A 24,408-nucleotide genomic window follows, 5' to 3' on the forward strand; every position below is an offset into this window, starting at 1 on the left:
GTTTTTACGCGAATGGAGAGCGGTTTCAAATCCGAGGGTAAAAATCTTACGGACTGGAAGGCTGTATCGGAGGTTGGATCTAGTGGACGGCGGCCCAATTTTGAAAAATGAGAGTACTGTAGGTGGCGGGGTAAGTGCGAATGGCTACAGTGACAGAGGGGATGGCTACACCTTTCCTTTGAAACCTCGTCACTTCAACATGTTGAGTGATTGAGTGATTGATGGATGGATTGGAGTTAATTGAGTTATGCCTCGAATTGCAAGGATTCTCTTTATGCATGCACTGTGTACAGCCGCGTGACACGACGTGGCTTTTATCTTCTTGCCACTTGCCTCCGCTCTTTTAGTCGAAGTAGGACTGCAGCGTGCCGGTGCGGCGCACGTCGCAGGTGGCGCAGTGGAAGGAGCCGCCGAAGGGCATGAAGTTGCGGAACGGCACGGGGATGACCTCGAAGCCCCAGTCCTTGAAGCACTGCTGCGCCTTCTTCTCGTGCGCCTCCACGACGACGGTGCCCGGGCGCACCACCAGCACGTTGCACGTCGCGGTCCACGGGCTCGTGAAGAAGAGCGGGTGGTCCTTGGACAGCTCCGGCTCGGGCGCCACGAACACGTCCCAGCCCTTGAACATCTCCGGCAGGCAGTACTGGTAGTCCTTGTTCTTGTACGAGTACGTCTTGACCGGTCGGCCGGTGATGCACGGGCGGAACGGGTTCGCCAGCAGCTTGCCGGGCATGAGCGGGACGAACGTGCCGTCGATGTGCATGGCGTTGCGGTCCTGGAAGTCCAGCACGTGCACGTTGTAGTCGTCGCCGAGGTGGCGGCGCACCCACTCGATGCCGAACTGGTTGGTCACTTGGCTCTGCTGCGTGAAGATGTCGCGCCCCATGCGCGTGAACTCGGCGGCGTCGAACGTGGGCTCGAACTCCGTGACCACGGAGTTGAACACGCCGCTCTCGGCCTTCCAGTCCTCGTTGTACAGCTCGTCGCTCATCTGCGGCTTGGGCGCGGCCGTCCACTTGCCTCCCTTCTGGAAGTACTCCTTGATGAGCTTGCGGTACGGGCGGAACTCGAAGTAGCGCGAGCGCCAGGCCATGGGCGCCTCGACGATCTCGTTGCCGAAGACGATGAGCACGTCGCGCGGCATGGCGGCGTACAGCTGCGAGCGGCTGGAGAAGTCGGGCGTCTTGATGGGCTGGTTGAAGTCGTCCGTGGCCGCCTCGGGGCGCCGCACGATCACGCCTTCGCCCTCGAGCACCTCTGCCAGGTAGTCGAGCTCCTTGGCGGCGCCTTCCATGAGCTCCCTTGGGAAGGGCTGGCCGGCCTTGGTCTTGTACATATCCCAGTGCTTGTTGGGCCACACGGCCTTGCCGGCCACGTGCCACTCGGGGATCGTGGCGCCCTCCACGCGGCCCACGATCACCTCCTCCAGCGGGTCCCATTCGTTGTGCGAGTTGATGATGGGCGTGCCGGTGGCAGTGGCGGCGGCGGCGAAGCCCCGCGAGGCTGCAGCCTTGAGCAGCTGGCCACGCGTAGCAGCGGTGGAGCGGAGCAGCACGGACATGGCGGACACGAGCGAGGGTCGGGGCGAGGGCTTGCGGCGGATCCGGCGAGTTGCGCAATGGCCAGTGACCAGGGAAGTCGTTGCGTGTGGCTTTTCATTTGCTGGCTCGATCTTCAAGGGTAACGGAAAGATACGGGCTCAGATAGTCGGTTTTATCGGTACTGTTGACGGTATACCGACGAGCAGGATTGACAAAGGTTGGAGCGATACTCTACAGCTGGTGCTCGCGGTTGGGAGTCTTACAGGCGCCAGCAGGCTTACTCTCACGAACACGTTCGCGCTTCTGTATCAATGGTATTATAGATGCAGAGAATCAACGCCGTTGTGGGCAGAATGCCAGCATATGATCTAAGCACGTATTTCCCATCCACGCCTGGAAGAAAGCAATTATTAATACATGTATACACCGAGAGACCGATAGTTCAGTACTCGGTGTCAGTGCCGAATACTGCGATTGATTGGGACGGACTCATTGCGTTTCTGATGGCCATGCAGATTCAAACAACGCACAAACACCACGGCATCGCTTCCAAAGGCAATACGTGCATTATGCTGGGTGTGCCGCTCGCATTCCACTCGACTGTTGTCGATCACCTGGGCACTTACTATTAATACAGCTGTGCGGTGTGAAGATAAACACCTCGTGACTCTAGCAACGCCATCAGCCCCGAGAAAATCTTACCGTTGTCCGACCGGTATACCGTTCGTCTACCGGTACATACGCCAGAAACTTCAAACTTTTTTTGAAGTCCGAGAGACCAATTCGGCGTACTCCTGCGCAGCGCAGCAGCCAGCTTCTTCCGAGCCCCGCGGCGCCCCCACCACCCTCCCAAGCCGCGTGTCTTCTCCTCCGCTCTCTCGTGCGTCCGTACGTGTTGCTTGCACCTCGCAACTCTCCGTAGAAGCCGAGAAAATCCGCTCTGACGCGCGGCCTGTTGTGTTCCTTCTCCTTCGCGGCAGGTTCCAGCTCCACCATGGCCGACGACCTGCTGCAGATGTTCCAGAGCATCACCACCAGCGACCACGACGAGCTGGTGGACCAGTTCGCGCACCTTTTGCAGCTGGACGTGCACACGGCCACGTTCTTCCTCGAGTCGTGCAACTGGAACGTGGAGACGGCGGCCAACAACTACCTGGCCACGATGGAGGCCAGCGGCACGCCCGTGGTGAACCCCATGGAGGGCATGGACGTGGCCGGAGGCGACGATCTGGACATGGAGGATGAGGGTGACGCGCCCGCGCGGCAGCAGCACATGCAGCCCAACTCGGCCTCGTTCCAGGCGCAGTTCGTCAGCGACCTGTCGGCCTCGCAGAGCATGCTCTTCGCCCCCGACACGCCGGTGCAAATGGTGAGGCTGGCTGTGATGGGAGACTACATAGTTTTTTTTTTAATTCTTCTTTACGGTGCAGATACTTGACAATTATTTTGTTTTTTTGCTGGCAGCAATGGAGTTTTGTGAACACTGGGAGCGAGCCGTGGCCCGCAGATACGCGGCTGCTGTTCGCGCAGGGCACGAGTTTCCAGGGCCCCGAGCAGATTGCTGTGGCGGCGCCGCCAGGACAGCGGATAGACGTACACGCGCCATTGTGCATGCCGTCCGAGCCCGGCTCGTACGCCGGGAGCTGGAGGCTGCACTGCTCGGCAGGATTCTTCGGCGACCCCGTGTGGGTCGTGGTGAACGTAGGCACGCATGAGGCTGCGGCGGCGTTTGCGTTGCAGCAGCAGCAGCAGCAACAGGCCGCTGCGGCTGCTGGCGCTGATCCGACCAAGTTCCAGTTCGCGCAAGGCGATCGGCAGTCGTCGTCGACTGTTGTGGAGGATATGGACCTGTAGACGGCGCTTGCTGATGTCTAGACCGAGCGAAGGACTTCAGCGCTGTGTGACTAAAGTCGATTTGTGTGCTGAACATTTCCAAGAGCTACTGACCGATCGATTAATCGTGGTTTGAAGTTGCAGATCAGTTGCAGTTGATCGAGACGGGATAAACTGAGAGTAAAGCGTTCAATCTTTTTTGTTTTGTTTTCCTGCTTTTCTGCGTGTTGTTCATGCTCGAATTCCCTAGAGGTCCCACCGCGTGTTGCTTGTCATCCAACTGCGTGGCACCGCCAACGCGTCTACCCTTCGACGCTGCTGATAACATCTTCACCTTGGGCAAGCTTACCTTGTTCAGGCTGGTCTGCTCCCAACTCGAAACGCCGGACGACGGCGACGCGTGCAGCACGATGTGACGCGGAGGATGGTGCAGCCGCGGCATGAATGCCTTCAACTGTACAAAATACCATCATTTTACTCGTCCGTGAAGCCCGTCACTTCCATATTTATCACCAGCGACAGCACGTCCTCCAGCTCCTTCTTCGACTTGTACAGCGGCAAGTCGATACGGTTGAAACACGTGTGTGCTCGCGGATACGCGTTCTCAGGGAAGGCCACGGCCTTAAGCGTGAAGTGGCAGATGCGTCCATCGTAACTGGTGAGCGCCTTGAAACCCTGCACAGGCACACGCGAAGAACCCGTCGTGAACTGTAGTAGACGCGCGCGCTCCTCGTCCGAGAACGCCTCGACAATCTCCCAGAACCACGTAAGCAGCTCCTCCGGCAATTCGTCCGAGACCTGAGTGTGCGCCTTCCAGTCATCCACATCGATGGAGGGCACACCGCACAACACCAGCTCTAGCTCCTGGTAGTCGAACACAAGAATGAGCTCCTGCGGGATCACCTCGAACACACCAGCCATCAGGTGCTGCAGCTGCTCGGCGTACGAGTCCAGCATGATGTAGCGAAGACGCAGGTAAATGTACTCCTGCTTGTTCTCGTCCGTCAGTTCAATGTCCTTGCCGCCTTCCTTCAGCTCGATCGTTTCCACTTCACCGTTCAGCTTCCGGTTCGTTACCGTAAAGTCCAGTCCCAGCGCATCCACACCGTCGTTCTCCTTCATCCACTTGAGCGAGTTGTACACTTCCTGATCAAAGAACTCCAAGTCACTGAACGAAATCGGAACACCGAGCAAGTGCTTCAGCACGGGCAGCGCCAAGTGAGCCTTCATGAGCTGTCCCTCCAGCAGAGCTCGGCCCAGCAAGCGACCGGCGCCACGGAAGTAGAGCAGGTGGTCGGCCGAGGCCTCCACCGAGTTGGGGTTGATAACGTACGCCAGCGAGTCCACGTGCGCGCACATGAACAGCCCGATCGTCTCATCGAACAGCCGCTCCGTAACGAGCGAGAACCACTCGCGTTCCAGTCCGCCAGCATCAATAGCCACCTCGCCAATGAACTCGATGCGCAGCGGCATGTGGATGTGCTCCATCTGCACGCCGAGCAGCTGCTCCATGGACTCAACCAAAATGTTCTCGCGGTGCACGCGCATCTTCAGGTGTCCATCCTCCCAGGGCTTGATCAGCGCCGAGGTCTGCTCCAGGAACCACGCGTACTTGTCCTTAAACGGCAGCGCCGCCACCTGTTCCAGAATCTCCAGGTCCTGCTCCGAGATCTCGTAGCCGCGGGAGGCCACGCGGGCGTCCACTTCGCGGTATTCCTTGAAGGTCATGCGGCCCTCGGGGTGCCGCGGGGTCTGCGCCAGCTGCGACACAAAGGCCAGCGACTGCTGGTGCACGAGCTCCTTGTCCGGGTCTCCACTGGAAGCCGACGAGGCGGCGGTGGCCGAGCCGGCGCCCTTGGGCGACAGCATGTCGGCGTCCGACGTCGGGATGTCGATCCGGATGGCGCCAGTCTTGTTGTCGTCGTCGGATCCGACCTTGTCGTCCTTGGGCTTGGCGTTGCCCAGAGGGAAGGGCAGCTCCCGCTTGGCCCAGTAGCGTTTGCCGTCCAGCCCGACCTTGCGCACCCAGTCCTGGCGGTTGCGTGCGCCACGCTGGCGAGAGTTGAGCATGTTGAGGCGGCGGATGGCGAAGGACCGCGTGCGGTTGAAGCTCTTCTCCCTCGGGACGTCCGTCTCCACAGCCACCGGCCCAGTGTTGGCCGGCCGTGCGGGCGAGTTGAGCCCAAGGCTGAAGCCGCGCTCCGTGCCGCACAGCACGCAGGCCTTGGCCGAGCTCTTGTTGTGGAAGTCGCACACCTCGCACTGCCACTGCGTGCTCACCTCGTCGTTTCTACAAAGTTTGGAAGGTACAGAATTTCACACGACGATGGTTAGAGACACGGGTTTAACACCACCCGCCCGTGGGTTTAGACACACACACACGTACGATTCCTGCACGTCCTGGCGGGTCATGGGCTGCCCGTCCTCCGTGTACTGGCCCCCGAGCAGCGGCTGCTGCAGGTTCTCGTCGAAGCGCGCGCGGCGGCAGCAGTAGTACACGATGATGATGACCAGCAGGCCGCCCGTCACGTAGGCCAGCCACGTGGGCAGCGAGCCGTTGGCCGCCTCGGCGCCCGGCACCTGCGCGACCGCCACCACCAGCGGCAGCAGCAGTCTCGACGGCGCGCGCATGCTCGCTCGATCGCTCGCTCTCCCGTCCTCGTGGCCCGGTTAGGCTAGTGTTAACCGCGGGCGTCCGAGGCCGTTTAGGCTAGTGCTAACCGGCCGGCGACCTAGGTTTGCCTAGCAACAGGAAAAGCGCCGCGAGATCTGGCGCCGCCTCCTTCACCTCGGCGCTCAGTTTCGGTTGTTGGCCCGACGGGGGGAACGCCCAAGTACAGAACGAGGGGTAGGGCTCGCACTGAATCAACCGCTTGACTGGGAGTAAGTATGGGAGAGAGAGGGGCGCAGTTACCGAATCAAGAATGTCTCTCCAACTGTGTGTTGACGGCCCCAAGCCCAGCATTGGCGGTAGATACCGTCCAAAGGGGGTGTGAAGTTCACAGGTAGGACGCTTTGCCGCACGCGCAGCCGAGCGCCGTGCACGCCTCTCCTTTCGGAGTCGAAGCACTCGCAGCCAGGGCCGCCTGCAAATTGCGTGTGCGGCGAAGAGGCACACCAGCTGGGATACCCCGTACTCTCACAGTCGATAATTTGGGAAATGCCGGGTTCTATAGAAACACCATTGATTCCACCCTGCGTTTTTCGATGCAGAATCCAGACAAAGATCTCTGAAACCCTTCGATACCGGTATGCTAGAAGAATTGCATTTAAATAACGGTAGCGGACGAAAGTGTCCCCCGAATGGTCCATCTAAACTTCAACACAGGAGCCATCGCTCTGGTGGCCGTCCGTGGACCCCGGAGGTGACGGCAGTGCTGCAAAGCTGCGCCGCGCCTCGGCGTAGCTGGACGCCTGCGATGTTGAAGTGGAAGACGTCGCGTACGCGTGCTGGTCCTCGTCGTCGTACAGCAGCGGCCGCTTCGGGTCGTGAATCTGGTAGCCCTGCGGCGAGTTGTTGCGCCGGTCGATGATCCCGCCCAGGAAGCCCTCGTCCTGGTTCAGGTGCGGCTCCTCGTCCTGCTGGTTCAGCAGGAACACGAACAGGAACATGCACGCGGCCGCGAAGCACGAGCCCAGCAGGAAGGCGTTCTCCCACGCACCGAACGCGCCACCTTCGCCATTGTCGCCGTAGATGTCGCCGCGCCCGCCCTGGCAAATGTCACCCTCGCACGCGAAGCCCACGCGCATGCGCTCGGCGTCGAACAGCGTGTAGTACGTCTTGATGAAGACGTCGCCGAGGATCCACCACTCGTCCGTTGTGGACTGGAACTGCAGCTTGCACTGACCCCAGCCCGAGCACAGCACGTAGTCCTGCGGCTGCAGCAGGAAGATGTTGTCCGGCTCCATACCGAAGTGCAGCACCGGAAAGTCCTTCACGTTCACGCTGTCGCAGTCGATGCCGTCGCAGTCCAAGCCGCGGGTGATCTTGCTCACCACCTCGTCGAATTGGCCGGCCGGAACGCTGATCAGCGACGTGCCCGTGTCCACGATGGCGTAGCAGAAAGGATCGCACATGTTAGCGGCGACGTCACTCTCCATGTTCCCACCATTGTTGGTGCTGCTACTGCTGCCAGCCGGAGGCAGAATGGAGAAGTCGTTCATCTTGATGGTCCAGTACATGAACGAGTCGAACTCGGGCAGCTTCACCACGGGCGTGTAGTGGAACGAAGCATTCGGCCCAACGACCGAGAGGTCGTAACCCCCGATGTGCAGCTCACTGCCTGTCCGATACGCCTCGGGCGTGAGGTAGAAGGCGAACATGTTCTCCAGGTCTGCGTTTTCTCCTGCAAGTGCCGCGAACACCGTGGGTCGACTAATATGTGCGAGTCCCTCAAAGCCCAGTCCAAAGATCCCGTCGGCCAAAAACTCCTGCAGCATGTCACTCTCGTCGTTGATCACGCCGAAGCGAACACTGTCCACCGTGTAGCCCGAGATCGTCACTGTGTCCACCACTACCGTGCCCGACACCGACCCGCTGCCGTACTGCATCCCAAGATACAAAAAAATAAAATCAGTCATAGCTCGCTCAAAAATGCTCCAAATCTCCTGCAAACTTTGCACTGCAAAGCAGTCAAAGTTGTCACCGCACTGACCGCGTCGTAGAACTTCTCTTCCGTGTCTAGGAACGTCGTGGAGCTCTGCGAGTCGAATCGGTGGTGCGATCCGCAGTTGTCACAGCTTGCACCGGGGATCCACGTATCACTGGAACCGGTATCAAACACCACGTCCAGGTACTGCGGTGGGTTACCGAAGCCCACGCTGCCAATGTACTGCACGTTGCCGAAGTTCTGCAGCGTCACGCGCTTGGCGGTGGGCAACGGGGGCTGGGCCGCGTCCTGCGTGGCGTTGGCTTCTGCCACCATCCAGTCGGGCACGGGAGGATGGGCGTGATGAGTCCGCGCTTCGGATTGGATCCAGTCGGTCACAGTAGCAGCAACATCAGAGGTTGTAGCACTAGCAGCAGAGTCCAGAGGAGAATGTCGCCGAGCCAGCGACACTCGCAGCGGACTCGCGTCTGCGGCCGCGCATTGCGGGGCTAGCAGTGCCAGCAGAGGCAGCAGACGCAGGCGCATGGGGGCCCAAAGGTGACTGGTCGAATGCGGCGCCGGGCGGGGTGAAGTTGCGCAGGTGCGCGGAGTCCCATTGAGACCGCAGGTTTTCGACTGAAACGACGCGAAACGGCTCGGCCAATCGGGAGGGGTTAAAGCGGTTTTTGACCAATGGGAGTGCGGTGAAGTGATATGCGATCTTTCAGTGCGTGTCGAAGTGACTGCGACGAAAAGCCAAGACCTCCGCAGAGGAATAAGGGCGGTGCAGTGACTTGGGGCGTGGCAGAGCAGCATGAACGCCGTTGTTCTCGAGGAACTGCGTTTTGTGTGAATAGCGGGGATTCTTGTAATGTTGGAGAGTGATTCGAGTTATGCTGGCCATCTTTTTAATTAAAATTAAACTAAAAAGTATAAAATGCTAAAATCCTATTTTGAAACTAAACTGAGCTACAGTCCAATTGAATGGGCCAGTGCACGCAACATTCATCACCAGATATTTTTTAAATATGTACAGCATGTACTCGATACGATCTTCAGAAGGCAATCGTGCTGTCTTTCGAAGCATATGGGGTAAATCCTACGTGTATGCCGTACGAACGCAGGAAATGCTTTCGTTGCCGATACAGTACTTGCACCTCTGGCTTACTTAAATTCCCGCGGTTTGTGTCGCGCAAAAGGATGCGCTCGTTATCGAAGACAACAGAAACACCATACAACAACGGAGTCATTGTCCGTTGCCCTCAAAAGTATGCTTATTGAGAGGATCGGCGCCCCGATTGGCGCAGCGCCGTCTGACTCCTATCGAGCCAGAGCAACAGCTTTGAAGGCTGGCACATCAGAAACGGCGACTACTGAGACAAGAAACCCCTCGCTGCCAATGCTGTCGCGCTGGGTGCTTGCGATTGCGATCGCCTCACTGGCCGTGATGACCGCTGCCGAGCCGTTCCAAAACTCGCCTGCGGACTCGAACACCGAGGAGCGATCGGACTCGATCTTCACGACGCTGTCGGACGACGGACCCATGGCCGGCACCGGCACCGGCACCCGCCAACTGGAGCCCCTGCCCACAGTCAGCGCCAAGGAGCTGGCGAGCGCTTCGATCTACACGACGCTGTCGAGCGACGGCCCCATGGGCGGCACGGGTCAGCGCAAGCTGCGTCAGTACTGAGGCTGAAATGTCGGTGAGATCAAGTTGGCTGGCCTCAAGAAGGGACAGTAAGTGAGACATAGGTTCCTGTTGTGTGCGAATTAAGAGACCTTGTAAGCCTTCGAGGCGGATGAATCTTCGTAAATCGTGTGTAAATTTGGTGGACGCTGCTCTGTCCATCTTGTCTTCAAACAATTCGGTTTGGTCCGCCCTGCGTCCTGCGCCGCGGTGCTGCGGATCCGAGATGGGGCTGACATCACTGATGCCAGCCCCATCTCGGCCTGGGACATCGGAGGTTGCTGGATGTTGCTCGCGACCTCTGTACGTGTCCGTCAGTGTCTTTCGCGCGCCTCTCCGTGTCCACAAGAGCCGCTCCCGGAGCTGAGGCACCCTCTGGTGGTCTGCAGCCTGCAGCTGGGGAGCTCCTGAAGTCTGAATCTCTTCATGAAATGGGACCGGATTTTCCAGCGGAAAATGGGCAAGTGGCAAGGTGTCCCGCCCTTCCCCTTGCCTGCATTTCGGCTTGCACACCCCACCAAGCCGCACAAAACGCAGCTCCCTCTGTCCTTTAATCCACCAGCAGGGGGTGACAAGCAGCACCATAGGTGAACCCAACTCATAAACCGTTGGTGGAGCGGTTGGCTCATTCCGACGCCTCTCACATCGGAACTTCTGTCAAGGGTGACAAGAGCTCAAGTGTCAAGTAGCATGCATCAAGCGATTCTAGTTCTACTACTGCTGCTCGTGGCGGCAAGCAACTTCGTTGTCGAGGGTCATCACGTGAGGGTATTGGAGGACGGCGACGGCGATGACCACGACAGCAACGACACTGGCAGCTCTGATAACGAAGACAACAACGTGTCTTCAAACGGTTCCGAGTCCAGCAGCTTTTTCGACCATACCGCCGTTGTCATCGTAGTCGGTGTCGTGGCCGTTGTGCTTGCCATCGCAGGCATCATGTTGGTGGTGGTTCGGCGGAGACGAAACAGAGCTCTTGAGCGCAATAGCACAGTGACTTCTCCACAAGCGAGCGAGCTGTCACCAGCACCTCCCGTCGGCGTCGCCTACGCTCGGCAATAGCAACGAAATGTCAGACTAATCAAATAGACAAGCAGCATCGATCATCGCCGTTCTTGCCTGGATCAATGATGGCACGCTCCGTGCGTGCCATCATCAACAGAGAACTCGTCGTTTCGTTCACATTGATCATTGAGCAACTTCCATCGGAGCTGGCAGACTGACCCCGAATGTGTTCATTCCTACTGTTGATGCTGCTTGCAGTCGTCGACCAGGCGATGGCAAGTTACGCGTCTTCAAATCCAGCGACTTCGGGGTCGTCGGCATCGGCAAGTGGTTCCAGCGATATAACGGAGACTATTGTGACGGGCTACGTCAGTGGCGTCTTCAGTGCAATAGCTGTTGGCTTTCTTGCGCTGCTGGCCTACCTCGCTTTGTTGAGCTGGTCAGTGCTCCGGAGACGTCAGAACCAGTCGAACACACTGCCGCTTAGCTACGGATGGGGCAAGAAGCAGACACTGCCGCTTAGCTACGGATTGGACAAGCAGCAGATCGACGCCGACGTCTACATCAAGCACTCGTCAGTAATGAAAGACTTCGCTTAAAGTTAACTGGGGGTAATACAAAAGAGTCTCCGCCGCTACCAAAACATCATGCTGCGCATTGTAGTGTGACGCCAATCTACAGCTCGTCCTTCATGATCTTGCGCAGCTCGTACGAAATGTGAATAGCGCTTGGACGCTGTGCTGGGTCGAAAGACAGACATGCACGCGCCAGCTTCACGATGGAAGGCGGGCACGATTCCTCGAAGCTCGGCTGCAGCTTGCCGGCCGACACAAGTTGCAGGATGGTCACGTCCTGCATCTTACCGCCGTTCGTGTTGGTGGCGTCGTAGAACGGAGCCTTGCACGTGTCCAGCTCCGACAGCACCACACCGAACGAGTAAATATCGGCGAACTCCGTGTAGTGTCCGCCCAAGATGACCTCGGGCGCAATCCAGCGAGCCGTACCGACACCGGCCGTCATGGTCTCGTCGAAGCTACGGTTACGCGAGATACCGAAATCACTCAGCTTGGCGCCGGTCTGCGCGTCAATCAGCACGTTTCGTGACTTCAAGTCACGATGGATCAGCTTCGGGTTCAGCGTGTGCAGGTACACGAGCGCATCAGCGATATCGATAGCAATCTGGCACTTCAGGTTGGCCCACGTCAGCGAGCTGGCACGGCTCGAGTCGAGTAGCGACTTCAGGTCACCGCAGTCCATAAACTCCGTCACGGCCTGGATGGTAAGAGCGTTAGACCACGACACACCGATGAAGCGCACAATCTTGGGGTGCTCCAGACGCGCCATCGTCTTGATTTCCGTCGCAAACGCCAGCGCGTCCTGCATGGTCTTCTTGTCGCTCAACAGCCTCTTGATGGCGACATTTTCGTTCATGTACAGACCCAGCCACACTTCGCCAAAGCCACCGCGAGACAGCAGCTTGACAGCCTCCACATCGCGGTGGTCGATACGCGCCGCCAAGAGGTCCGGGTCGTCCCAAATCGACGATCCGAACGTCGTGTCGCCGCCCGTAAGACTTGAGCCAATGTCCGTGCCGAAGATCGTCGATCCGTTCTTGGTGGTGAACTGGCCGCCGTTTTTCTTGCGGTACCACACGAATGCGATGATGGCCAGCACCAGCACGCCGCAGCACACGCCGAGCACGATGGCCAGCGTGTGGCTACTGCCGCCGCTGTCACTGGACGAAGACGTCGACACGGTGCAGACCTCCACGTTCGCATTGCTGAGGGTCGTCGCCGTGTAGCCCGTGCCGCAGTCCGTGATCGTCACATCCGCATCGAAGCCCGCCAAGTTCTGCAGCAGCGACAGCTGCGAGTTCGACACGTGCAGGTTGGTCAGATTACAGCTGGACATGTACAGGTACTTGAGCGCGCCCGATCCCGCCATGGTGTAGATGTTGTCCGGGATGGTCGTGTACGCGTTGCCGCTGAGGTTGAGCGTCTGCAGCTTGTCCAGCACGGCGGGGAAATCCGTGAGCGAGTTGGCGGCCAAGTTGAGGTCCGTGACGGTGCCGAGGCCCGTCCAGACGTCGCTCGAATTCTCGGGCAGAGCCGAGATGTAGTTCATGGACAAGTCCAGCTTGGTGATCGCTGTGAAGTTGGAAAACTGGTCCGGGACCGCATTCAGATTGCCGTTGGTCACGTACAGCGTCTGGTAGTTGGTGGCCATCGAGACGGAGCTGATGGTGTTCCGGAGGTTGATGCTGATCAGGAACATGCTCGTGGCCGCCGTGGGCGTGTCGAAGAAGGTCTGGTCCAGCGAGATGTCCTTGATGACGCTCTTGTCAATGGATTCACTGGGCGAGCCCTGCAGTTGACTAGAGAATTGTATGTGTCATAAAACAAAAGCAACGTAACCTCATGAGTTACACTGTACCCCCATACAAACTCTAAATAAAAAGCCGTTACGAGGTTCCGTAACGGTCGTCGTAGCACATACACTGAGAGCGTAGACGTGCTGTACGTGAGCTCTGTGATCTCCGTCACGTAAGCCATCGTCTTGGTGCTGGTCTCCTTGTTGGCGTCCAGCGCCAGCAGCCACTGGCCGCCGTCCCACAGCAGCGAGTCCAGGCACTGGTACGTCACGTTGCACTCGGTGCTGGTGCCCGGCAGCGTGAAGGTGCTGTCGCTGTAGCAGGGCCCGCTGGCGCCCATCTCGACGCACGACTCCTGCGACGGCGAGTACAGCACGCACGGGTAGCTGTTGCAGTCGGACGGGCAGCCCGACGACGTCAGCACGTTCTCCGTTAGCGCCGTGCACTCGGCGGCGCCCGCGGCGCCGGCGCGCAGCGCCACGGCCAGCAGCGCCGAGAAGCTCCAGGCGCGCGACATCGGGTTATCCTGCGGGGTACGCGCGCTTTCGAAAACTAACTGGCCGCGTCCGAGCAGACAGAAACTGGATTTGGGCGAGGGCTAGGGCCGATTAGTTTAGATTTTTGTATGGGAGAGGCTACACAACGCATCAGTGTGGAAATTTGTATGGGCTACACAATGTAACCAAACGCGACGACCGTGGGACGACCCCAATTCCCAGTTTTTTAGGCTCGCGCGGCGAAAAAGGCTACGCTGGCTGCTGGAGGCGATTGAGGCGTTTGCTGGCAACGGCCTCCAGCAGCCAGCGAGCCTCTCATGGGGTGGGGTATACTTATAATCTTGCACGGCTGAGCCTGGTATTGCAGTGTGAGCGGGGCGCTGCGCTGCGAGCTATACACGCAGGCTGGCAATAGCCGAAGTGCAATGGCCTAATCCTCCGGGAAAACAGGCTGGCGTGCGAAAATTTGGAGTGGTCGCTGCACGGAGGGAGTCGTTACCACCTCCTGTCGCACGCGATGCATCGAGGTCACTAGAGTCAGGGGACGGGGCCCCGCTTTTACGCGGCGAGGGGAATTTTTGGGCACGCCCAATTCAAGTGCGGAAAACAAGTCAAAATTCAACCTTGGCAACGAGCAGGCTGCAACTAGTGTCGATGGAAGTGGTAAGCGCTCGAGGCGATGACAGTGGCAATGGTCAAGACGACGCCTTGATGCTCACGTTGCAGGACGGAAGCGTCTATGTTTTTGACTTGCTTGCTACGCTCTGGCTCGATGTAGCCATGACAACTTCAACGTGACGTAGGCGCGGCTAGCAAAAGTTTGGTCTAACCACGATGGCAAGGCACATCAAGTGCATTTTGATTGCCGACGGCATGGGCTCATGTAGTCCAATTGCGCCGACCAAGTACATGTATGATGCTGCAGGTGTATATCGCTGTCGGATTCTCGTCTGCTAGGATCGCATGTGTAACGGCACCCTGATGAAATGGGTGAGGAGGAGGATACGTCTATTGCAGAAAGCTCGGCCGCCGCCAACACTGCCTGCACAAGTACTAGCCAATCGACCTCGGTCGAGCGCACTATGAACTCCAGCGCGTTCATTGTGCTTCACGGAGTCCCTCCCATTGACTCGCGTCTTATCTCCTCAAAAATAGCGATTGCAGCCAAGTTGAAATGCTGCTTTGTGCACTGCGACCACTTCTCCATCTTCCTGGACGCTCCATCCGAAGTGAGGGCTGGTAGCTCGCCACCATGGTTAACTACCATCGCTTACAGCTCCACTTGCTATTGATGTTCGCTCTGCTCGTCGCTTTGACGGTTCAAGTCACTCCTCTCGCAACCTCAAATTCTTCGGAGACCGTCACAGCTTCGCTCTCGGGATGCCAAGTTTGTGCCAGCTCGGGGGACTGCTCGCACGCCTACCTCGACGCGCCCGGGCAGTTCTGTGGCAACTGGTTGGACCGAGCAAGTCAGCGACAGCGGTGCTGCTGCCCCCGTGAAGCCACGTGCGAGGTGTCCAACTACGCTTGCAAGTGCCGGTCAAGCAAGACCAAAGTGCCGAGTTCGTTCTCAACGTCGTCTTCTTCGTCTCGAGCAAGCTGGGGCGCGATTTTCGGCTCCGTGGTCATGTTGTTCATCGCCTCATCGATTCTCTGGTGCCTGTGCCCTTGCTGCCGCGCGAACAGATACGCAGCTCTGTCTCAGCCGACGATGACGCCTGTGGTCGTCCAAGCTCCTGCAGCATACGCTCCGGGGCACGTCAACGCGTACGCTCCAGGATATGCACCAGGTTATGTCAACGCGTACACGCCAGGATATGCACCTGGGCCCGTGTATGGCGCTCCGGTCTACGGTGGGGGAGGCTATTCCAGCGGAATGGGAGCTGGCTCCAGCGCAATGCTCGGAGGTGTCGCCGGCATGTTCGGCGGCATTCTCGTCGGACAAGCGTTCTCCGACGCCGGAGGACACCACGGATACCACGGAGGTGACAACACTGGCTACGCTGACAACGGAGGAGGCGAGGAATTTGGTGGCGACTTCTAACCAGGTTGACCGATTCACTATAACATGAGGACACATATAATGATAACTTAGTTTTGACACTCCTCAAAGGGCTGTACCTGTATCTTCATATCTTCACATTTGCTAGTCACCCAAGTGTGACGAGGTTCGAGCGACGGATCATTTGCTCGAAGCGGAAGAGCACGTTGCCGGTCTCAACGAAGAGATACCTCGCTTGGGCCTCGTTGAGGCAGTCTCCATGGCCTCCGTACGTGAACTGCACGTGACCTTCGAACATGTCGAAGCGCATGTACGTGTACGCGTCGCGCAGGTAAACGACGCCTTTTCTATTGGTGTTCGCCAGGTCGTCCGGGGGCGGCACCACAAGCGTCAGTATGGAAAGCGACCTGTGGCCATCTTCGTCTTCGTCCGCGACCTTGGACGAGATGTTGAGGTGCCGGAAGCGATGCGAGCGATTCGCGTCCGGAGAATTGCGAATGAGAACAGTGTTGAACGCATCCACGCGCTGCAGCACCCGGACGTCAATAGGCGAGCGGTAGCAGCTCCTGTACATGTCCGGGTTGTTGAAAATGCGCCACCCGTCGATAGCCAGCGCCTCCGCGAGCGCCACGCTATCTGTACACGGGATCTGCTTCATAAAGTGAAACTCGATCTTCCTCCTATCACTGAGGTACCGCTGCACTGTCCACCCGAAGAACTGCATAGGCTCCTCGATCATTTGCCGCTTCATGAACATGGCGTGGTGCGCTTTCATCGTCTGGTACTTCTCCCGAATCAAGTTGTAGCACGTCGTGGCCGGCATCGGCTCGTAGTAGAAGGGCTCCGTGTCCTCTGCAAAATACGACCAGAAGCCCGGTCGATTGAGAGCCTTCACCGTCCGCTCGGGGAGCTCCGTGTCGGGCTTGAGCTCGTTCGGGTCGATCTGCTCGGGGGTGTCGACCCGTAGTGTGGTCTCGAAGATGGCCATCTGCTCCAGTCTGTTCGTGAGCGCCTCATTGTCTCTGTGGATGGCGTTCTCGGTCGCCACGGCCTCGATGTACTGGGCCATGAGCTCCGCCCGGGTCTGCCCCACGGTGGCCGTCGTGGAGCTGGAGGACGCCGACGTGTAGCCGGCGTCCTCGTCGCCAAAGGGCGGGTCCTGGTTGGTTCCTGAAGCTGAAGTACTGGGAGCTGCTGCTCGGCGCCTCCGCCAGGCCACCATGCCGGTCTCGAGCTTCTGGTGCAGGTGCTGGTACTGCTTCCTCATGTTGGCCATGAGCGCGTTGTGGCGGGACCTGCCTCTGGCCATGTTCTCCCGGTGGCGCCTCTTCTTCGCGTCGGCTTTGCTCTCCTCCTCGGTCTTGTTTGATGCCGCTACGTGCACACGAGCAGCGCCCTGCACGTCCTGCACCAACCGATCCACGTCCATTTCGTCCATCACCAGCTCCGTGGGCGACAGCGGAGACCCGGACGAAGTCGTCGCCATAATATTTTTTTTCAGTAAGGGGTAGTTATGGCACAATGAGATATCTCTTCTCCTCCTTTCGGCGAATTACAAAACGGGGCGTGATTCGATTGGTGCTCGTCCTGCTGGAGAGCTCGAGGGTGGTGATAGATGGAGGGAGGGGAGGGAGAGCTCAACTGCGAGGTGCAGCGGGCTATGGTGTACGTCTGGCCACAACGGCGTTTATGGTAAAGGGTTGTTTGTGCTGATTGATTGCGATAGGTAGCACGATAGCATAATTTGAGGCTTTGAGGCGGACTTGCAAACTTTGGATGAGGTTTGCGCTATTTATTTGAGGTAGCATTTGTATTTTGTAGTGCATTGCAGCCGTGCGCGGCGCTGTCGATGTGGAGACCAACTTGAGGCTGAAGTCCTTGTCGACGACACGCTGTACATGTATTGGATACGTTGTTGCTTCTTGAAGTTGTAGAACGTGTGTCGCGCTATGGGCCAACAAGTTCCTGCATGGGTTTGCAAGCTGCTTGCCAAGCAGCAGGAGCCTGACAAACCAATATCGTAGCTGTGCGAGTGGTCCGATTAGCTATCAAATGGACGACAAGTTGAGGTTCCTATCATACCAGCAATGATACATGCGCATGCAGTTCTTGTACGTGCTGGTGCCTTGTTGTGTCCGAGTGAAAGTACCGAGGTACTTGTACATTTCGAGCTCTACTTTTCGAGCTTACTTGAGGTCATGCCAGCGCATGATGGCACTATTGAAGCCAGATGGGGGCCAGAGGGGAGGCTGCAAAATGCACCAGCGAGTGGCTCCGGCGGTCGACAGGCAAGGCCAGCGTGACGAACCAGTCCACACATCTTGTATTGCATGTGTGCTAACGTAACGCCTGACGCACTTCAACATCGCTTGCCAAGACTGTCTGTCATCCATCCACGAGCTTTTGGGGCAGCACCAACTGCTCGAAGCGGACGAGTGCGCACGCGTACTCTAGAAACGCGAACCGAGCCTCGGCGTCGCTTGCGAAGACCCTGTGGATGCCGAGCGACATCTCCACGAAATCGTCGCCGCCAGCCTCGTCCGCGCGTTGCTGCAGCACCAAGTAGGCGTTCGAGTTCTGCACAAACTGAACATCCGGGCCACGCTGTTGCTGCGCCAAATCCCCGGGCGGCTTAATGCCGAGCATCAAGATGTTCACAGCCAGCCGCCCCGCTTCGTCGGCGGTGGAGATCTTGGACGCTAGCGTGAGGCAGCGGCGGTTCACCGAATTGTCGGGCACCGGCAGGCTCTGCAATGCCACGACAGTGTGCTCGTCCACGCGCTGCAGCACGTGCATCACCACGCGGGCGCTGTACAGCCGCTCGTACAGCTCGCGCGTGTTGAAGACGTGCCACGCTTCGTCGGCGATGAACTCGGTCATCGAAGCTGCGTCGCCGCACAAGATCCGCTTCGAGTAGTGGAAGTGGTGGTTTCCTGCTCTGTCCGCCAGTCGCTGCACGCTCCAGCCGAGGAACCGCTGGGGCTGCTCGAGACTCGAGTCGAGCTGCATGAATCGTGCGTGGTGGGTCACACACAAAGGATAGCATTCTCCGACGGCTTCGTGGCACGCTGTCGCGTCGACAGCATCATAGTAGAACGGTTCTTCGTCTTCCGTGAACTGGACCCAGCGGTCACTGCTGCTCAGGTGGGCCTCACTCTGCTGCACCTTGAGCTGGTCAGCGACCACATCAGTGAGGTCTCCATCCAGCAGGGACTCGAACATTTCGTACTTGTGTAACATCCGCTGCAACTCGGCATTCTCGCGGTGGACCGCGTTCCCTAGCTCCACGAGATCGGTGTACTTGTCGTGAAACGAAGCTGCCCTCGTGGCAGACTCCAGTTTATCGTTGGTGTCACGTGTGCCGCCCAACACACCCCAGAGCTCCCACTTATCACACTCTCGTTGATACCACGATAACCCTAGCAGTGCTTGCTGCTGGGCGATCAGCGCCGCGCACTCCTCGCGCTGAGCATTCAGAGTGGCCTTCTCGTGTGCACGTTTGCGAGCCATACTCTGCCGGTGACGCTCCTTCTCGGTGGCTCTCCTCTGCTCGAGAGTCTGCATTGTGTACTGGTCGTCCTTTTCAACAATGTCCTTGTCCTTGTTGGGTCCCCGTCAATCTCCGCGATAGCGTCGGCTCCCCGACTGAAGCGTCCATCCAGTAATGTAGCTTTAAACTCAGCTCGATCGCCCCCAGATTTCGCCGACTGGGTTGCTGTGCTGGCCCCAGCATCAGCAGATACCATAGCTGCTGGCAGTGTACACTTCCCAATAGATACGTTAATCATCCGCGGCCTTAGCGGCGCATCCGCCTCATTCGCGGGCAAAAGCCATAAAAGCCACAAACTAGAAATTTGCTTGCTATCATAGTGGAACCGGTCAGGCAGTCTCCGCTCCGCCCAGGGTCAGTGTTCAACTCGATCTGGTTAGAAAATTCTTCAACACGAGTTGGCGGCCTCTACGACGTGTACGCGAAGCTTGCTCGACAGTTCGGTTCGACTTGTAAGTTACAGGTTGTAACTCACAAACAAGAGGATCGGAACTCCACACGACAAGAACCTCAAAGCCAAAAAATACTTGTACAACATCATGTCATTTTTGTTCATATCATGGCGTGGCCGTCGTGGCATTTGCTTCCTGCGTGAGCGTGGCATTTGCTTCCTGCGTCACATTCGGCGCTATCGTGCGTTGCTGTGGCGTCATGTAGTCGGGTCCATACGCCTCCTTCAAGAAGAAGTGCGGGTCATGCACCGTGTCGAACGGCATGCCGTTGATAGTCACCTCTATGAAGGGCTCCACCTTGTCGCCTGGCACCAGACGACCGTTGCTGCCTTCGAGCTCCTGGATATCCCAATCTCCGTCCACGCGTTTCTTCATCTTGTACAGGTCCACGTAGGGCACAGCGTAGGTCTTAGCGAGCGGCATGCTCGGATCGTAGAGTTTATGAGCGAGCGGGTGAGTGGGCGCCACGCACACCCGCCAAATCGTGAAGAAGAACATGTGATAGCCCTTTTGCCAGAGCGCCTCCCGTACCGCGGTCCTCGAGCGGATCCTCTCGACGACGCCGATGTCCGTGTCCTCGGTGAACGGGATCATCGATCCATTCCGCACAGCTCCTAGTAGCGAGCCAAACGTGATCAACGGGGTGTTCCCCGACGCTTTCAGCTCCTCGTACACTTCCACCAACAGCATGTGCAGCACACTGGCATAGCAAACGGACTTCGGAGAGCGGACACTGAGCAGATCGGAGCGATCCCCCGCAGTACAGAACGGCGTGTCCTTCCGGCCAGAGATCGGCAGGCAGTAGCCGTACTTCATCTTGACGCGTTTGTCCTCCTTGCAGAGCTCCGTGTGGTTGCCACGAAACGTCAGCGGTGTGGTCGGGGGATCCATCTCCTTGAGTGCCGAGTAGTACCGATGTCCCGAATGGTACTCGATGCTGCTGAGGTTAACAGCCCTCGGCGTGCAGACCTTTTCCTCACTGAGGACAGCAACGTTGGGCAAGTATGCGAGAATGTGCGACTCCATGGCGAGGCCGAACACCAACAGGCCGATCAACACCATCACGAAGGTCGGGATCACCGTCACGCCCGTCCAAAAGTCTCTGCAGCCCACCAAAGCCCTCCGAAAGCAGCCGACGCGGCGAGGCGGGGCTTTCTGGGCAGCCTCGACGTCGACGTCATGCTTCTTGTCCATCGTGACACCGGAGCGAAAACGCTAAATGAGCGGATGCTGTGCCGCAGAGGAGACCTACCAACGATGGGACGATTGGCAATGCGGGGTCGTGTTGTTTTCACGCACACCGCGTGTATCAGGACGCAGGGCAGCAGGTGTGCGACATACGTTTTGCCATTCGCTGTTCGGCTGCAGTCTACAGGTTATCGCAAGGTGGTGCGATGGCTATCGGCACGCACTTGTCTGTAGACTTCTTGCAGCCCATATTGTGGGTCGTTCGTCGCTTGGTCATCCGCTCGAGCGCACGAGAATTGGTGCTTGACATGGATTTCACAGCTGCAACGACCATTACACTACTGCATTACCCAAGTGTTGTGACATGAAAAGCAAGCACCTCGTCAATTACGTCGTCTCCAAGAAAGGCAAATTTCAGCAACAATACCTACATTGTCCATGTTTGTACGAATGGCACACATACAGAGCTTATTTCGTGGTCTTCGTGGTGTTCTTCGCCGCCGTTGTACTCTTCGGTTTTGGGGCGGGTTTCCTTCTCGGCTTGGGTGTCATGTAATTCGGTCCATATGCCTCCTTCAAGAAGAAATGCGGGTCACGCACGGTGTTGAATGGCATCCCGTTGATCGTCACCTGCGAGAAAGGTTCCACTTTGTTGCTGGGAAGTAGCCGGCCGTTGCTGCCCTGGAGTTCTTCAATGTCCCAATTTCCGTTTTTGAGCTTCTTGGTCATGTACAGGTCGACGTAGGGCACAGCATAGTTCCTGGCAATCGGCAAGGTCGGATCGTAGAGCTTGGAAGCGAGCGGGTGAGTAGGCGCCACGCAGACTCGCCAAATGCCCATGAAGAACATGTGATAGCCCTTCTGCCAAAGCTCTTCCTGAAGTTCCTCCTTGGCTTGGAGCCTCCCAACGAACCCGATGTCGGTGTCCTCCGTGAATGGGATCATCGACCCATTGCGGACAGCTCCAAGTAGTGATCCAAACATGATCAGTGGCGTATTGCCCGACGCCTCGAGTTCTTCGTAAACTTCGACCAGCAACATGTGCAAGACGCTGGCGTAGCAAACTGATTCATGGGAGTTAACGTTCAGCAAGTCGATACGGTCGCCCGCGGTGCAAAACGGAGTATCCTTCCGCCCGGAGATCGGCAGGCAGTAGTTGTATTTCACCTTTCGACGAAGGTCTTCTTCGCACAACTCAGTGTGTTTACCTCGGAAGGTTGGTGCTGGAAGAGGAGCGTCCATTTCCTTGAGCGACGAGTAGTATCGGTGGCCGGAATAGTACTTGATTGTGTTGGGATCCGCGACTTTAGGTGAACAAGTTTCCTCTTTAAAGAGAACAGGAACTTCAGCCACACATGCAATGCTGCGTGTCTCCATGACGAGACCGAAAACCATGAGCACCATGAGCACCAGCACAAACGTCGGAATTACAGTCACCCCTGTCCAGAAGTCCCTGCATCTCAGCAAAATTCGGATGTGTAAGCCGAAGCGGTGGGACGATGCGTGCTTGACCACTTCGACACCTTCCTCACGCTTTGTGTCCATGCTTATTCTAGGTGTTCGTGAGTGATTAAGGAGTTGGTCTGGGTGAGCTTCAAAGAGCAAAAGAGAGAATGAGAGAATGGTGACCGGCTCGGCGGATAGCCGCACAGGGGTGTTTGTCGTACTCACGCTTCGTGTCCATGCTGATTCTAGGTGTGATTAAGGAGCTGGTTTGGGTTTCAAAGAGCAAATGAGAGAATGGTGACCGATCCGGCGCACAGGGGTGTTTGTCGTACTCGCGCGTGCACTCATTTCAATCCGCATTCTCTGAGACTGTCGCACTTGCTGTTCGAAGCCCAAGCTTTGGCAGACTGTAATGAAGATTATGGGACGCTACTTGTTCCACTTGCACGAAAGCATGTGTGAAAGTGAATCGTTGGTTTTATTTCAAACGAGTCATATCAAACCTTGTTGGAAACGCAGTTCGTCCCAGCGAGGTGAAGCCATGAGAAGCCACACGCCAAGCGAGACGTAACGTCGCGCAAGATGATTTGAGTCCGATCGAAGAATCGCCCCTCGAGGTGGCCGCAATGTTCCGCTTGGCCATGAGCGTACCTGTGCCACGGCGCTACCATTACTGCCCACTGTTGAAGACGAACACTAAAGTGCTGTGCTGAACTGTCCAGTGGTACACGAAACACGCATTGGAGTACAGTTGAGAATCCCTGTGTGGAGGAGGAACCTGCTGCTTGGACTTTCTGGTCATTCTTACTTGATGCATCTTACACAAACTGCGTTGCTGGGCCCTCGGCATTTTGTGTACATGTACAAGTACATGCAGAAGCATTCAGTGAAAATGGTGGGTTTCCCGTTTTCGAGTCGTTTGTGTCACCATGTGCCTTCCGTTGGCTCCATCTCACCGGCACAAATTACGTTTCCAGCACGCAAGCCACCCTCATGGGTTGAACCTGGTATGTTTGAAATAAGCAATGATCTCACTTAGCTGTGCGACCTGCACGTATCCTCAGGGTATTCGCAAACAAACAGAAAAAAATAATTTTATTACCGACTCGCAAGCTCCTCGACTCACGCACCACCTTTCGCGCTCAAGGTAAGCTTCTTCACCATTTCCTGAACAAGGTCTTTTCTCACGGCCCCTGGGGCCCTTCTCCGCTTCGGCGTCATGTAATTTGGGCCATACGCCTCCCTCAAAAAGAAATCTGGGTCGTGTACCGTGTCGAACGGCATCCCGTTGATTGTAACCTGCGAGAAGGGTTCCACCTTGCTGTAAGGCAATAGTCGGCCGTTGCTGCCTTGAAGCTCTTGAATATCCCAATTCCCATTGTTGAGTCTTCTAAGTTGGTACAAGTCAACGTATGGCACAGCGAAGTTCTTGCTGAGAGGCAAGCTCGGATTGTAGAGCCTGGAAGCAAGCGGGTGTGTTGGCGCCACGCAGACGCGCCAAATGTCCTTAAAGAACATGTGATAGCCCTTCCGCCACAGCTCCTCTTGCAACACATCTCTCGAGTTGAGCTGTCCAACGAACCCGATGTCCGTGTCTTCTGTGAACGGGATCATTGATCCATTGCGGACAGCCCCCAACAGCGAGCCAAATGTGATTAATGGAGTGTTTCCAGAAGCCTTCAACTCTTCATATACCTCCACCATCAGCATGTGCAGCACGCTGGCGTAACAAACGGACTTGGAAGAGCGAACGTTAAGGAGATCCGTGCGGTCACCGGCGGTGCAGAACGGTGTGTCCTTCCGACCGGAGATTGGCAAGCAGTAGCTGTACTGGGCCTTGGTTCTCATGTTTCCGTCGCAAAGCCTTGTGTGATTGCCGCGGAAAGTTGGTGCCGTCGGGGGGTCCATCTCCTTGAGCGCTGAGTAGTAGCGGTGGCCCGAATGGTACTCGATAGAGCTGGCGTTCAGAACTGCAGGGGCGCACACTTCTTCCTTGTTCAGGATGGTAACCTCAGGCACGCGCATGCACGCGATGATGTGCGACTCCATGGTGAGACCGAACACTACGAGGCCGATCAACACCAGCACGACGGTCGGGATCACTGTCATCCCCGTCCAGAAATCTCTGCATCCCAGTAAGAATCTTCCGACGCAGCCAACAGGGCGTGGCGGGGCGTTCTTGGTCACGTCGACTCCTTCCTCGAGCTTCTTGTCCATTGCGGTTCACGCGAAAGAAAGCACTGACGT

General features: G+C 57.3%; 12 protein-coding genes across 12 annotated transcripts; 3 read left to right on the top strand and 9 right to left on the bottom strand.

Moving 5' to 3' along the window:
- Positions 1 to 343: 343 nt before the first annotated feature.
- IUM83_14862 (Glycine amidinotransferase, mitochondrial precursor) lies at positions 344 to 1,561 on the bottom strand (the record flags this gene model as incomplete). The annotated part of the gene is made up of 1 exon (XM_067939637.1): positions 344 to 1,561. The coding sequence occupies one exon, from the start codon at positions 1,559 to 1,561 to the stop codon at positions 344 to 346; it is 1,218 nt and encodes a 405-aa protein (XP_067787912.1).
- A 774-nt stretch (positions 1,562 to 2,335) lies between these two features.
- On the top strand, positions 2,336 to 3,395 carry IUM83_14863 (uncharacterized protein; the record flags this gene model as incomplete). The annotated part of the gene is made up of 3 exons (XM_067939638.1): positions 2,336 to 2,429; positions 2,522 to 2,910; positions 3,006 to 3,395. 3 exons carry the CDS (start codon positions 2,336 to 2,338, stop codon positions 3,393 to 3,395), a joined length of 873 nt encoding a protein of 290 aa, XP_067787911.1.
- A 453-nt stretch (positions 3,396 to 3,848) lies between these two features.
- On the bottom strand, positions 3,849 to 6,005 carry IUM83_14864 (HECT E3 ubiquitin ligase; the record flags this gene model as incomplete). Its single annotated transcript, XM_067939639.1, has 2 exons — positions 3,849 to 5,664; positions 5,761 to 6,005. The coding sequence occupies 2 exons, from the start codon at positions 6,003 to 6,005 to the stop codon at positions 3,849 to 3,851; spliced, it is 2,061 nt and encodes a 686-aa protein (XP_067787907.1).
- A 681-nt stretch (positions 6,006 to 6,686) lies between these two features.
- IUM83_14865 (pepsin-like aspartic protease A1) lies at positions 6,687 to 8,509 on the bottom strand (the record flags this gene model as incomplete). Its single annotated transcript, XM_067939640.1, has 2 exons — positions 6,687 to 7,919; positions 8,030 to 8,509. 2 exons carry the CDS (start codon positions 8,507 to 8,509, stop codon positions 6,687 to 6,689), a joined length of 1,713 nt encoding a protein of 570 aa, XP_067787906.1.
- Positions 8,510 to 9,362: 853 nt separating this feature from the next.
- IUM83_14866 (uncharacterized protein) lies at positions 9,363 to 9,653 on the top strand (the record flags this gene model as incomplete). Its single annotated transcript, XM_067939641.1, has 1 exon — positions 9,363 to 9,653. The coding sequence occupies one exon, from the start codon at positions 9,363 to 9,365 to the stop codon at positions 9,651 to 9,653; it is 291 nt and encodes a 96-aa protein (XP_067787909.1).
- A 1,603-nt stretch (positions 9,654 to 11,256) lies between these two features.
- Positions 11,257 to 13,543, bottom strand: IUM83_14867 (TKL protein kinase; the record flags this gene model as incomplete). Its single annotated transcript, XM_067939642.1, has 3 exons — positions 11,257 to 11,260; positions 11,494 to 13,029; positions 13,152 to 13,543. The coding sequence occupies 3 exons, from the start codon at positions 13,541 to 13,543 to the stop codon at positions 11,257 to 11,259; spliced, it is 1,932 nt and encodes a 643-aa protein (XP_067787908.1).
- A 1,691-nt stretch (positions 13,544 to 15,234) lies between these two features.
- Positions 15,235 to 15,567, top strand: IUM83_14868 (uncharacterized protein; the record flags this gene model as incomplete). The annotated part of the gene is made up of 1 exon (XM_067939643.1): positions 15,235 to 15,567. The coding sequence occupies one exon, from the start codon at positions 15,235 to 15,237 to the stop codon at positions 15,565 to 15,567; it is 333 nt and encodes a 110-aa protein (XP_067788011.1).
- A 106-nt stretch (positions 15,568 to 15,673) lies between these two features.
- On the bottom strand, positions 15,674 to 17,011 carry IUM83_14869 (uncharacterized protein; the record flags this gene model as incomplete). Its single annotated transcript, XM_067939644.1, has 1 exon — positions 15,674 to 17,011. One exon carries the CDS (start codon positions 17,009 to 17,011, stop codon positions 15,674 to 15,676), a length of 1,338 nt encoding a protein of 445 aa, XP_067788010.1.
- Positions 17,012 to 17,910: 899 nt separating this feature from the next.
- IUM83_14870 (uncharacterized protein) lies at positions 17,911 to 19,089 on the bottom strand (the record flags this gene model as incomplete). The annotated part of the gene is made up of 1 exon (XM_067939645.1): positions 17,911 to 19,089. The coding sequence occupies one exon, from the start codon at positions 19,087 to 19,089 to the stop codon at positions 17,911 to 17,913; it is 1,179 nt and encodes a 392-aa protein (XP_067787922.1).
- Positions 19,090 to 19,632: 543 nt separating this feature from the next.
- Positions 19,633 to 20,721, bottom strand: IUM83_14871 (uncharacterized protein; the record flags this gene model as incomplete). The annotated part of the gene is made up of 1 exon (XM_067939646.1): positions 19,633 to 20,721. One exon carries the CDS (start codon positions 20,719 to 20,721, stop codon positions 19,633 to 19,635), a length of 1,089 nt encoding a protein of 362 aa, XP_067787876.1.
- A 462-nt stretch (positions 20,722 to 21,183) lies between these two features.
- On the bottom strand, positions 21,184 to 22,260 carry IUM83_14872 (uncharacterized protein; the record flags this gene model as incomplete). The annotated part of the gene is made up of 1 exon (XM_067939647.1): positions 21,184 to 22,260. The coding sequence occupies one exon, from the start codon at positions 22,258 to 22,260 to the stop codon at positions 21,184 to 21,186; it is 1,077 nt and encodes a 358-aa protein (XP_067787993.1).
- Positions 22,261 to 23,283: 1,023 nt separating this feature from the next.
- IUM83_14873 (uncharacterized protein) lies at positions 23,284 to 24,378 on the bottom strand (the record flags this gene model as incomplete). The annotated part of the gene is made up of 1 exon (XM_067939648.1): positions 23,284 to 24,378. One exon carries the CDS (start codon positions 24,376 to 24,378, stop codon positions 23,284 to 23,286), a length of 1,095 nt encoding a protein of 364 aa, XP_067787875.1.
- Between the last annotated feature and the right edge of the window lie 30 nt (positions 24,379 to 24,408).

This window comes from Phytophthora cinnamomi (assembly GCF_018691715.1).
Source record: "Phytophthora cinnamomi strain GKB4 chromosome Unknown Contig56, whole genome shotgun sequence".
In the NCBI taxonomy this organism is placed as follows: Eukaryota; Oomycota; class Peronosporomycetes; order Peronosporales; family Peronosporaceae; genus Phytophthora; species Phytophthora cinnamomi.